This window comes from Fundulus heteroclitus, chromosome 11 (genome assembly GCF_011125445.2).
Source record: "Fundulus heteroclitus isolate FHET01 chromosome 11, MU-UCD_Fhet_4.1, whole genome shotgun sequence".
Taxonomy (NCBI): Eukaryota; Metazoa; Chordata; class Actinopteri; order Cyprinodontiformes; family Fundulidae; genus Fundulus; species Fundulus heteroclitus.
In genome coordinates this window covers 30,897,990-30,911,755 of record NC_046371.1, presented here as the reverse complement: position 1 = coordinate 30,911,755, position 13,766 = coordinate 30,897,990, and the positions used below count along the sequence as shown (strand labels likewise).

The 13,766-nt window shown below is 41.0% G+C and overlaps 2 protein-coding genes across 2 annotated transcripts; one reads left to right on the top strand and one right to left on the bottom strand.

The window, feature by feature from the left end:
- The first annotated feature begins 286 nt into the window (after window positions 1-286).
- gng3 (guanine nucleotide binding protein (G protein), gamma 3) lies at window positions 287-6,840 on the top strand. Its single transcript, XM_012871205.3, has 3 exons — window positions 287-531; window positions 1,166-1,265; window positions 5,511-6,840. The coding sequence occupies exons 2-3, from the start codon at window positions 1,167-1,169 to the stop codon at window positions 5,637-5,639; spliced, it is 228 nt and encodes a 75-aa protein (XP_012726659.1). The 5' UTR covers window positions 287-531; window position 1,166; the 3' UTR covers window positions 5,640-6,840.
- A 1,018-nt stretch (window positions 6,841-7,858) lies between these two features.
- Window positions 7,859-13,343, bottom strand: banf1 (BAF nuclear assembly factor 1). The gene is made up of 3 exons (XM_012871263.3): window positions 13,205-13,343; window positions 12,089-12,241; window positions 7,859-8,458 (listed from the first exon to the last, which is right to left on the bottom strand). The coding sequence occupies exons 2-3, from the start codon at window positions 12,212-12,214 to the stop codon at window positions 8,312-8,314; spliced, it is 273 nt and encodes a 90-aa protein (XP_012726717.1). The 5' UTR covers window positions 12,215-12,241; window positions 13,205-13,343; the 3' UTR covers window positions 7,859-8,311.
- Between the last annotated feature and the right edge of the window lie 423 nt (window positions 13,344-13,766).

The following is a 13,766-nucleotide window of genomic DNA, read 5'->3' as shown; positions in this document are numbered from 1 at the left end:
TGAGGAGGGGGGTTTACTTCCCACGATATTTTGCGTCAATATTCGAAAGCTAGAGACCAAAAAAAAAATTATGATAAAATAGTCACTTCAAAATCCTATTTCAGCATCATAATCTGATCCAGTTGGACCTGGTTCCCTGCACACAGATGTGGTGCAGTCCACCCACATTAGAGAACCATCACCGGTGGCATATCCCCCCCCCCACACACACACACACACACACACACTCCCTCCATCTGGTTGGTACCATTCACGGCTGAGAGGGGGGGGGTGATCCCATCCATCCACCACAAATCCTGTGCTCACTGTGGCAGAATTGCAGTGCACTGGACGGTACAGAGCAGGGTACCATCCAAGGCTTGTTGTCTGTGAGGGGTGGGGTTCGGCTACACTGATACCACCAAAAATCAGAAGCTCACAGAGGAAGACACAGAGAGGCGGAAAAAAGACAGGAGGAAAAAAAGAGAGCGTGAGAGAGAGAGAGAGAGAGAAGAGGGGGGAAGATTGCACCTGAAGAGGAATATCATACGGGTAAGGAGAAAAGAGGGATGGATGGATGGATGGATGGAGGGAAAGGGAAGACAGTGAGGAAAGATCCAGAATAAAAGAATCAGATTTGTTCCTTTCTCTGCTTGGCTTTTTTTTTTTCTGTTATTAACTGACTTGATTTCTTTACGATCTCGTTTTTCTTATCTCATCCTGTGCATATAAAGTCATCATCTCATCCTTGTCTGAATGGCTACAGTCATCTGCTCCTAGCATTTTTATATTTCTGTGGCTTTTCCGGCACAGACTGGGGGAGGAAATAGAGGGCCATGTTGAATAGACTTGCCCCGTTGGCCCAGTTTATGTTCCTTTCCGCCTTATCAAAGAAATATGCCTCCTCTTGTCCCTGTAAAGAACGACAGAATGAATCAGTTGTGAGGAGTCTGTGACACAGTATTGTCAGATATTTATAATTTTGAAGTGCTGACCGGATTTGAGCTTGCTTTGACAGCAGAGCCATTTAACTCTATTATTTCTTAAATGAGATCCAATCGCCATCTCCATCATTGTGCATCACTGTGTGTTTGGCTCAAAAAGCATGCAGCAGTGCACTAACAAGACTAATGTATGGAACATTTTTTTTTCTAAACCACAAATGTTGCTGTTTTTTTGTGGCCAGGATGAAAGGAGACACCCCAGTGAACAGCACCATGAGTGTCGGCCAAGCCAGGAAGCTGGTGGAACAGCTGAAGATCGAGGCCAGTTTCTGCAGGATAAAGGTAAAACTACTATACAACATATACACAGTGTTGTAAAAAAAAGATACATATATCTGCCGCCTTATACAGATAGTTTTCTGTGTTTGCTTTTTCTTCACACTTCTGAGTTTCAGATCGTCCAACAAATTTCAGCAACAGACAAACATAGAGTACATTGCAATTTAATTCTTAAAGGAAAAACAACTAAGTCAGTCCAACCCTGTCAAAATTGCACTTGGTCGATATTGAACGTGTTGTTGATTGACCCCCTTTTTTTTGGGTTTAGCCTTTACTAGCCACTCCCAGGCCTGTACAATCAAGAAATCACTTAGAACCTGTCTGACTAACCAAAGTAGGTCCTGATAAAAAGAAATCCATGAATAGATGAGAAACAAAGTCATAGAAATCCTCACAAGTCCATGTCTAAGGCTTTGGGAAGTCAGTCAACCACAGTGAGAGTCATAATATAAAAGTGTGTGTGAGGAGGGGGACGGGGGTTGGGGGGGGGGGGGGGGGGTCCGGCCTGTCAAAATAACACCAGAGGCCAATAGACCACCCATCCAGGAGCTCACAAAAGCACTCAGAAGAACATCTAAAGCATTGCATTCCTCACCAGGGCTAGTCAGGGTATGTAGTCATATTCAATAAATTAGGATATGTATTTCTAAGATGATTATAAGCATATTAAAAAAGAATCAATCTTTAAGCCAATATTAAACATACTTTTCATTAAGCTGCCATTTTTGCATGAAAAATGTTGCCTTTTCATTTGTCTGATGCAATTTTATTAGCTGGAGAGTGGAGGGTGGGAAAAAAATCATAATTAATTGAAATAAAGGCTTTAAAACCTAATCTTTATAGGCTAACGGGTTTCCCTCAGTGAATTGAGCTACTAAAAATTAGCTTTTCAATAATATTCCAATTTATTGAATAAGACTGTATGTTCATGGTTCATCAATGAAGAAGCAACTGGGCAAGGATGGCACCTATGGGAGAGTTCCAAGGCCATAACCGCTGCCGACCGAAAAGAACAAAAAGGTATATAAAAAACATCCAGATGACTTTTAGGAGAACATTCAGTGCACTGATGAGATACAAGTGGAACTTCTGGGAGGTGTGCTCAAACCGGCACAGCATTTGTGGAAAAGACAAGTGGCCTAGTCAAAGTCCATTCCGATGCTGTGGCGTGAACTGAAATAGGCTGCTCAAAAACCCTCAAATGTGGCTGAATTAAAACAGGTCCGCTAAGCAGAGCGGGCCAAAAATACCTCCAAAGCAAAAGACTCATTTCCAGTTGAGGCTTAAGATTTTTGAAGTTTCTTAAGGTGGCACAACAATTTAGTAGGTTTGAGGACAAGATTAGTTTGGAAAAGCTTTGCTCTTTCACAAATGAGATCGCACTGTTTTACTCAGGTTATCTTTGCCAGATATGAGAACGTGTCTGATGATCTGAAATATTGAAAGTGTGAGAAGAAATAGCAAAAACAGAAGAAATCTGGAAGACTGCACATTTTTATTTTTTTCCATTTAGTGCATCGGTGTAAGACTTTCTGAACTCATTTAACTCAAAGCAGCAGCAAGGCACAGAGGACCTTCTCAAATGTACCTCCACTCATTGCAGCCTACTGGAACGCTTCCAAATGGTGTTGGCTTCCCTGATGTTCTTGGTGGCTTTAAAGGCACCTTGCAGAGGCATCATGTCGCTTTAAAGGAACAAACCATAAATATGGAAGTCTGAATTCAAAATGAATGTAATGAATTAATCTCGTTTCGGGGATGTTTTGCCAAACCACAACCTGTTCTTTTACGGCATTTTAATATCAGACCTGAAAGCTGCCAGGCTTACTGTACTATCCATTGACATTTTGCAGACCAACATAACTATCTCGCTAATGAAAGCTCCACTGCAAACATTTAAGCATTTAATGAGAAATGCAGAAATAACTGAGTTTTCCCGCATTATAATCTCCATTTGGGTTCCCCTGTGCTCGTATTCTAACCTGAGCAGCACGCCTACAGCTCAGGGTAAAGTAAACTGGGCCGTTTCATGATTGAGATGTGCACCGCGTAATGTGAGCAAAACATCCAGAATGAAAAGCCAAGGATGCGTACAGAATGGGGCTCTGACATGATGCTTTTCATTATTCTGAGTTATTATTAGGGCTGCGCACAATGTGTGCAATGAACCTCAGACAGGAACGGATGGATGAGTACATTTTCTTAAACAGCGTGCAACTGTTCAAAAAGAAAGAGCGGAGCTCAAGGCAAGAAATGGAGGGAATAAAACATAGAACTGTCATGTCCGAAGCTCCAAGAGTCAGAGACCCTCATCTAACCATGGTACCATTTGCAGTGCCCTGCAGAACTGTTGAAATCTCTTGAAACTGGGTTTTTATTTTTATTTTATTGGGATTTCATGCAACAGACCAACGCAAAGCAGGTGCATAATTGTGAAGCAGAAGGAAAATCAAACACGGGTTTAACTGTTTTTATACAAATAAAAATCTAAAGAGTGTGGCCTGCATTTGTATTCACCTAAAAATTTAATTAAAATTAAAAATAAAAAATCCCACGTAGACGAGGGAGAACAGCAGAAAGGTCAGGGGAAGACCTTCAAAGCAACACCCTAAGCTCTGAACATCTCACAGAGCACTGTTCAGCTTGTCCCCCGAAAAGTAGGCCACAGCTCCAAACCCTACCAAGACATGGCCGTCCACCTAAAGCATTCATCAGAGGATGAATTAATGTAGGAGACATGTGGAAGAAGGTGTGCCGGTGGGACAAGACAAAGGGGACCTTGTTTGCCTACATGCAGCATCACGCTTTACTTGAGGAAGCACCAGAAAGCTGGTCAGAGTGGATGGGAAGATCCCTGGATCAAAAGGCAGACCGATCCAGGAAGAGACTGGGGCGCAGAATCACCTTTCATTGGGGCAACGATCCCAAACGTACTGCCAGAATCAAAGAAATGGTCCAAATCCAAACATATTTCTGTCTTAGTCCAGGCTGAAGTCAACAGGAGATCTTGTAGCAAGAATTGAAAGCTATTTTTTTCTTTTTAAAACACACTCTCTGACTGTGCCTGAGCTGTTTTATAGTGGAGGAGAGATACAATTTTCAGATGTGCAAAAGCTGGAAGGGACCCCCAAAAAAGAAAAAGTGCTGAATTTTGCTTCAAGGGGGCACCACACTTATTTCTATTTGTAAAAATCAGGTCCAGCACATGAAATCCCAAGTACAGGGCATTGTCGTTTCTAGTTTAGTGCAACAGGAGTTCAAGGACTGTGAAAAGTTTTACAATGCAGTGAACATTTACTGAAAAGTTAAACAGCATTGCGTGCAGGACACCCAACCCTGAAGTCTGTAGAGACGAAATAGCTAGAAAAAACAACCAAACAGCAAAACAGTACACAACAGATGTATTCAATATATTTAAACTACAGTAGGCATTCCACGTTAGTGTCATTGTGTGACCAAACGAGTTCAGCACAATAAGCCAGGTGACTCAATCAAGTTATCAATGCAGAACAATATACAAATACCTAAATGTAGCACTAGATAACCTAGATATTCAAGCCACCATTGTGTTGACTTCCCTGATGTTCTTGGTGGCTTATCGATTCTGGGATGTTCTGTCAAACCACATCCTGTTTATATACTCCTGAAAGTCCAAGGAGCTCTGGCGAACTCTTCTGACTATCTCACTCCCACTTCATCCGCTCCACTTCCATCCAGCAGGCCCGTATTAAGACAATGTGGTGCCCCTGGGCACTATACCTCAAAGCCCCCCCCCCCCTTACCCGTGCTGTCCTCCGGTCGAAACCTCAGACATAATCAAGGGGATTTCTGTAATGTAATTTACTATTTACTAACTTACACAACTACATGTAGGCATATGAGCAGTGAGCAATATTCAAATATCTCATTTTTAAATGTTGAAATTAAAAAAAATCTTGATTTATTTATCATTTATTATTATTGTGACATCAGTGTTCACAAAACGAATAATGCATGGTCTTTCAACGATTTCAAGTAAATAATATAACAATTTATGAAAAATATATTTTTAAAGCATGTGTCATGTGGTAACCCCCCCCCCCCCCCCCCCCCCATGGTTGGTGCCCCTGGACACTGGCCCACTGGCCCTTATGGATAATCTGGCCCTGCATTCAGGGGAGTGTAACTACTTACAACTGGAAAGACACTGCGATACTTTCCACACCTCATGTCTAAGATGTGCTGATCAGATCATCTTCCCCCCGGCAGGTGTCGAAGGCAGCGGCCGACCTGATGGCGTACTGCGACGCGCACGCCTGCGACGACCCTCTGATCACCCCCGTGCCCACCTCAGAAAACCCGTTCAGGGAGAAGAAGTTCTTCTGCGCTCTGCTTTGAGGCAAATCAGGGATTGTTGTTTATTTAAAAGTACAACTGTACAGTATGTACATGTTTGTACAGTGTGTACATGTACTTCCAACTCCAACAAGATGTGGGTGTACTATAGTAACCTCGCAGAAATCAAAGCTGCCGATGTACAGTGGAGAATCAGCTAGGAAATGTCTTGATCGAAAATTTCTGAAACTGCCAAATTTTCTAAAAGGAAATTAGTATTGGAGACAAAATTCAAAAACCCCAATTGAAGATGCTAAAACTTGTAAAAGAAAACAACAAAAAAAGCCATCCTCTGATTTGAATCCCGCACATCTCATGCTCTTAGAAACTACAAGTAACTGCCAAAACAGACATTATACTAATCATCAGATTTTATTTTCAAATACTTATGGACAGCTTCAACAAGGATATGACACTTCTACAGTCAGTTTATAGCTGGCAGTGGTGCTGTAGTTTCAGATTTGGAAAATTGGAGCTAGACACATTTTCCCTCTAAAAACACAAATTTTTATTTGTACGCCGATGATATTGTGCTTTCTCTTCCCATTTACTGCCACATCTCATGTTCTCCCCCCCAGTCTTTTGGCAGTTACTTGTCTCAGTTAAAGACAACAGCTATTTATGAACTTCGATGTATAATTAATTTATCTCTAGGTTCTGACAGTATTTTAACATTGTACTCATTTCTAGTATCACTGTAGCGTGGAAGCGTTTGCGTATAGGCATATAGGTGCTACTGTGGAAATGAAGCAAGTCCATGTATTTGGAGATACCTGGAGATAAAAATTGGTGATTTAACAGCGTGAAAGAAAGCACAGGCCCCAGTACAGCTCATTCCAGGATTTTTTATTTTTTATTTTTTGGAACATTTTATGTGCAATTTAAGTAGCAAAAACCAACTTTTAGGTTAAGTCTGTTGTGTGAATAATTTTCTATTTCTTCAGAGCACAATATAACTGCATAATGTGCTTTTACAGACGTTCCTGTGCAGAGGGCCAGCCTCCTCCAGGTTAGCTGTTGTAAATCCTTTTAAAAGAAAATTTAAACTATATCTGGCATCTTGAACATGAGACTTTTGTGATTCCCCTCCCAACCATCCCTTGCATTTTCAGTACCTCACAAATATCAAAACTGGAGCTATGGCAGAAAAGGTTATCCTGGAAAAATGGAGCACTGAAATAAACTTCCTGTCATCAAAGATGAACTCTACTGTGATTCTGATTTCTTTTTTTCTTTTTTTCTTTTACAGTGAACACACAAAAGGACAACACGTGCTTGAAATTGACACATGCCGTTTATTGTTTTCTAATGAACACAATAGAAAAGCTTTAGTTTTCACATTCAGATCAAAACACACAGGCCAGTGTTTGAACAAAAGGAACCCAAATGATTATTTTATGATAAAGCTGCTGATGAGAACGTTTAAAACATCAAGCCATATAATAGCTTACATGGCAAAACGACGTTCGTTTTAAATAGACGTTTTCAACAGCAAGCTTTAAGGCATCTGATGAGGAGAAACAACTGAAACTTAATGGGAGGGGGGGGGGTGAGCTTGGATGTTCACAGAAAAGCACGGCACACAAAACGTTTGATTAGTAAAGACAGGCGATTGTTTTTCTCAACAGTGTCTAGGTTGGTTGCATCTTCGGTCATGTACATTTCCATCTTCAGGTCCAGAAAGAGCTTAAAATCAGTTCAGAGGTAATGTGACGGTGATGCTTCTTCATTTCAAAAGTTCAAAACGGGAAACAGCAGCTTCTTAATTCATATTTCTACCACGAGATCAAGTCTGTTTGTTTCATTTTCAGAAAAAAAAAAAAGAAGAAAAAAAATCTCAGCAAGACACTTTGAACAAGCTTGTGGTGGACTTACAGCAGATTAGGTAAAATGCTGCTTTTTCACACATCTCGTCTGTAGGTATTACTCAAAAGGATTGAGTTAGTATGCTAAGAAGCAGGTGGATGTGGGGTTGTTTCATTAATAGCGGCAAAAATGATCATATTGACCCCAATTTAAGCGCTTTGCCTGCATGCAAAACGTTACGTGTTGCGGAAGACTAACGACGGCATCCCCGCAGAGAAGCACGGCGGTGGCTGCCTCATGCTGCGGGGATGCTTCTCTTCAGCAGGAGCTCCGTTTGGCGCGGGCGTGAAGCATAGAACGGCAGGTTCTCCCGTACACGTGGGGGATATTTGAGTCAAAGGATCGGGTAAAGCTTAACATTCACAAACAGATATTTATTTCAGAGAATTCTAAAAAACACAGATGTGACGACATTTAAAAAAGCCCTAGCTACGCTATAATCAGCACGACTGCAGCCCTGACTTATTAGTGGGCTACCACCGAAGGAGACAATGACAGTGTATTAATGTTCACAGCCGATGTTCACCGACGTGTTTTGCATAAAAAGGGGTATTAACAGTGAGTACACATTGCAAGCTGCCATTCCTGTATAACATTATAAGATTAGTAATACAACTTTTGAAAGAAAGAGGTGGCAGCTGAACGGATGCTATTAAAAAGGCGTGTGTCGCTTTACTGATTTAGTGAAAGCAAGTGAATACTCGCAACTGAACTGAACTGTCTGGAGTCTGCTGAAGAGGTCGTGTACATGTCAGACGTCCGAAGTAGGAAAAAAAAAAAAAAAAAAAAAAATAGCTTGACATCAGGGTTTATAGGAAGGCGTCGCACCATTCCTTAAGACAGCCGTAGCAGTCTCGCTGCTGCTTGGCGTTTGCTCCACACGTGTCTTTAAGCCAGTCCTTGAAAAGCTCCTCGTCTTTCTTCAGAACCAGGTACTGCCCGAGGACAACGTATGCCTGCGGAGGAAAAAAAACAAACAACGCCCGCGTTAAACACGCCTGCAGCATTCTTTGAACAGCGAGAGCCCCGTTTGTTGGGCAGCTGAACCTGTAAAGCAGCTCAGGTCATTCCTGCTCCGCTGTGGTGTTAACAGATTGTTTTCCCCAGGAGGGTGGAGGGGGTTTTTATCAGGAAGAGACATTTTATCAAACAGATAGTGAGAGACGACACGTTTGCCCCGTCACGTTTTTAAACCGGTTTGTCCGGACCCATTAATTCCATAACATCTGAAAACTGAAACGGCTCCGATTCTAAATAAACTCAGCAGGTTTTGATTTTTTTTTTTAAAAACTGGAGGCTTTAGTGTCTTAAGCTGTGTTGGAACAAAAAAAATAAAATGCAGGGAGAAAACTGCACCCCCAACAGTCATTTCTGTGTTGGTGCAGTTTTCACAAAGTTTCATTTCCTCTTCACAGGACAGGGACATAATCGTGGTTCTGAGATGCATCAGTCGATCAGCTGTTGTTAACCAAAGTCACGCTTAAACTTTTTAACAGATTTTTGAGCGCATTGTACCACATAAAATCAGCACAATGGTAAACATATATAAAAAGGCACACCATCGATTTTTGAGAAGATTTAAGGATTTTTTAAGTGCGCTTTATCGTCTGAAAAATACAGTAAATAGTGTTTAATTGTATTCTGCTTTGCTTGTGGTGTGACGACCCACGCAGCATGTGGAGGACCGCCATGGTGAAAATCCTGGAAGTTACACTATGCTCCTTTAAAAATAAATTGTTCAAAACATTATCAATTTTTAATTCAATAAACCATTTTCTCTGTTGCGTTACATTTTATGAACTGGTTGTTTCACCACTTACCAGTTTATTATCTTTTAAACCTAATTTGGCCTCATACCAATTGCTCAACCTACATATTTACACTGGACAGTGATACCGCTGTTATCGTTTTACTGGTTTCATTCTTATTGCTCCCTTTTTACTGCTTTTCCTGCAGTTGTTTTCCTTATTCTTGTCATTTTTACTTAGCTGAAAGTTACCAGCCTAGTTAAACAGCGTGTATAACGGAAGTTGAAGCATTTTCTTGATAAATTTCTTGTATTTTGGACAGAAGTTGTTTGTCTTGAGAACACCAGTGCACAGGTTTAGTCCATCTATTGTTGCTTAAAGCCACACCTCGCCAAACAACTATTCATAAAGCAATAACTGAGTTGTTGATTGACTCCTGATAACCAGATAGTGCTCTGACTTATTGTCAAACACCTATTTAAATCTGTTATAAGTGAAGTAAAACTGTCTATATATCGAAAGACAACAAGTAAGAGCAACTAGTTAATTATTTTGTTTTTCTGGCGAGCTTTAGTCTTCGGCGGAAGTGTCGCTTTACCGGTCCTCCGTGCTTTATCAGAATATGTTCTATACTGAGAACTTTATTGCTGTCGTCAACTCTAAAATTAGTGATTGTCCAATCCATTTAGCTTCCAGGTCGGATTGGGAACAAGGTATGACTTGTTTGATTTATTCAAAGTAGGTGATGTTTCTATGACTGGCACTAGTCAGCATTCATTGACCAATCCCGATGTTGACTGGTCATAGGGCTGGACGATACAGAAAAAAAAGCTTATAGATAAAAAAAAAAATGCATATTGATCGATATCGACAATTATTGAAAATATTTAAAACCATAGTTTATGTGCAGCTCTGCCTGGACATTTTATGATATTGCTAAATGGTTTAATTTTAATAAAGAACACAAACACAGAATTCTAATAAAATCTTTATTTAACCAACTTTTTTAGCCATAACAGAATTTTTTTTAAAGAAAATTAACTTAAGAGACCTGAGTTATGTTATTAAATACTGACAAAGAATAAACTAAAGTGACCAGTAAAATGACCAAAATACCACATAAATTTATAAAATAGCCTATTTAGGTGGGAATAGTACACTAGTTACTCAGGTTTCATAATTGAGGCTGCACTAGTTGCACAATTTAGGGAGCGCTGTTAGAGAAAAACTTGCGTCCTGGTACTTTATATCACGGATCAAGAGTGGCGAGTAGTTGTTTGAAGCCAGGTTTTTCCAACTGCAGATTCCTCACTATAAAGCATGTTACTGCATGCCTGATGTCCTTATGCCGCTTGGACGCTTTTTCATTTTATCACAAAGAAGGAAGCCCAGTTTAGCTGCTATACCTGCTTTGTTTTGGAAGAACTTCCAGAAGATTCCTCTGAAGACGCGGAGCAGCAGCAGGGCTGCACAGCTCGCGCTGCTGCGGGTCTGAGCAGCTTACGTGATGAAACAAGTTGGTTGCGTTACCAGACTTTGTTTTTAGCGGTTCCTTGCAAATTTTACAAATCACTGGTTTATTTCTGTCAGACTGGCGAACTAGTAAAATCCCGTTTTGGGACCGTTTCCTTCGCCGCTCCTTGCTGCGACATATTCACGTGCTCTGTGTTGTGGTTTGTGAGGGCGGCGCTTTGTGACGGCGTGCCTGGGTCCGCGATTATGATTGGCCGAGAGGAAGCAGTGACTGTAGCATCAACTAATATGATAGGCTGAAAGGAAGGAAAGAAAACCGTCTATCGAAGTTTTATCAACCTGTTTTTTTTCCTATCGCGCCACACGTCTATCGATCGATATATATTGTTATTGAATTATCGTTCAGCCCTAACTGCTCATTAAGAACCCTATGGTGATCAGCTTTGTTCTCATTTTCTTTCTCTAGCTTTAACTGCGTTTTTGTGAAGCCAAGGTTTCAAATTAAGGAAATATTATAGCAGAACATGAATAAAGGACCTTATGAAACATCTGTACACGTCACATTTTTCTGACTGGAGATAGCAACACTTAATAGTTGTTCATGGTCAAAACGAAACCATTGTTGTACAACTAAGCCATGGGTTGGAATCAGACAATTTCACCTTGATTGGTTCTGACCAGCAGGTCAAACATCGGAAAATAATCTCAGGGGATTTATTAAAAATGTGCTAACGGTTCGGTTAGAGACCAACGCTTTGACAGGGTTTCCTCCAGCGTATTATAAGCCTGGTGGGCCACCGTACTTTACTCGACCCCCAAGGCTACGCGTTGCTCGTTTATTTTAAATCCCTCGGTGTCTGAAAGCGACATAAAATGGTCCGTAAATTCCCGTCCAGGAGAAAACCTTCTGGTATAAATAAGCCAACGAGCTAGCTGTTATTAGCTCAGCGCAAAGTACGTTTACAATGCGCCCCTCCTTTGAAGACAATACCACCAGGATTAGACCATTTTCTGGGAGAAACCTTGCTTTGATGAATAAATGACGACCATTGTAGTAGTAATTCCTTCCTGTTTTTGGAGTCAAAATGACAACTTCCAAGAAAAAAACAACAATTTGGTCAAAATCTGAGCGAGCAAGTCAGACCTCAACGTAAAAAGAGCAACTGGTACCGGCCAATCATCGGTTCATCTCCAATGATCACCTAAAATAAATTTGGTGTTTATTTCACAAACGTTCGTGGGAAACAGTAAATTGTTTGCAATTAACAAAAATCATCTCCATTTTATATATATATATATATATATATATATATATATATATATATATATATATATATATATATAGAAATAAAGACAAAAAGTCACCTTATCAAAACCGTTCTCCTCCAGTTTTCTGCCAAGGACTTCTCCGATGCCCGCCAAAGCCATCACGGGCTTCTCACCCATGGGCTCGGCCACGAACTCTTTATGCTTTTGGGACGTTGACGACATGGCTGTGCCGGAAATCCAAGTTCTGAGCTGCAACATGAAGGATCACGAAGGAATTCAAGCAGGTGATGCCAAATTACATGTCTGCATGCATTTTTAGTGAAAAACCTCTGCTTCTTCTAGGACTCTCACTCACTGCCTGCCAACTGTAATTTATTGGTATACTTTCATTTTTATGAGTTAAATTATGATCCGTTCAAATGTAAAAAAAAAAGTTTATTTAGTCCAGAGGGGGAATTACATAAATGAGGTAACATTCCAAGCAACATTTGCTTTATTTCACAGCTGTTTACTGGCATCGTGTTACACTATAATCCTGTCCTGTCGGTTTTAAACAGAAAGCAGAACAGAAAGGAAACGCCGAGCTCTCATTGGCTCTAGTCTGGCCAGTCTAGTCGCGCCGGGCAGAATTCATAGAAAACATAAACTTGTTTGATGTGATGTCGGATTTTGAGCAACTACTAAATGTTATTTGAGGTTGTTAACAGCCCTTTTGCTCAAGGGCTGAATAGAAAGCGTCAGCGTTTTATAAAAGGCAAATGAGAAGCAACGTTGCCTGCTAGCTTCACCTACAGCAAGTAGTGTTCGTTGCTAGGCCACCATGATGAATCCCCCCCCTCCTCCTCCCCAAAGTGGGCGCGCAGCGTCGCCAGCTAACGGGATTGCTACAATGAGCCGACGTTCACCGCCAGCCTGCCGTCCCCTAAAGAAGCCCCTGCCCGATAAACCCAGCGGGCCAGAGGCTGCTGCTGTCAGAACCCTGCGTTACCTCTTAGAAATCTCCGAGCGAGCTCAAGGCTGAAGGTTTGAAATTAGCGCTGCGGAGACCCGATGTAGCTCAAACCGATGGCGCCTTATGGCTAAAATAGGAACAGTTTTTTTTTTGCTTGCTTCGCTACGTTGCAGATTATAGTCTATCCTTATTTTATCCACATTACAGATTAAAACTCTTTTTTTTTTTAAGCTGCGCCATATGCCAGTGTGAATACGCACCTTGCTGCGTCCCGCCCGGAGTAAATGAAACCGAAGTTGACAAGAAGCAAGCTATTTGGTTTCTGTTCGCCACCGGCACCCACAATGCACTGCGTCAGTGCCGTCGCGTCATTGGCGGGTTTGAATTTCTTTGCCCTGAGCGTGAACTTGCAGGCTCGCGAAACATTGACTTTCAAAGGTTCTGACATGACAAACTTTTAGTCAATTTATTTTGAGCCTGTAAATATTTAATGAGCGGCTTTCCTTCATCACAAGCAGCTTAATTAATTTCAAAAATCAGAATTGGGTGTGTAATAATGGTCTAGGAACACTGCTTTGGGCATCTTTATTTTTTTTCCTCCTTTCCTGCAGCCCAGGGAGATATTTTTTGTGCAAAATTATTGCAGAAATTAAAAATCTCCTTACAACTGAAAATGTTAGCTACAACACAAAGTTTTTTGACTTTAAATAAGCCTTAAATAAGGTTTGTCCGTGGTGTCTCCTCTTTTTGTTGCCAGGTTGGTAACAAATGGGGGGACCAGGTATGTTCTGTTTTTGTTTATTTTTATAGTGGGGCCATTTT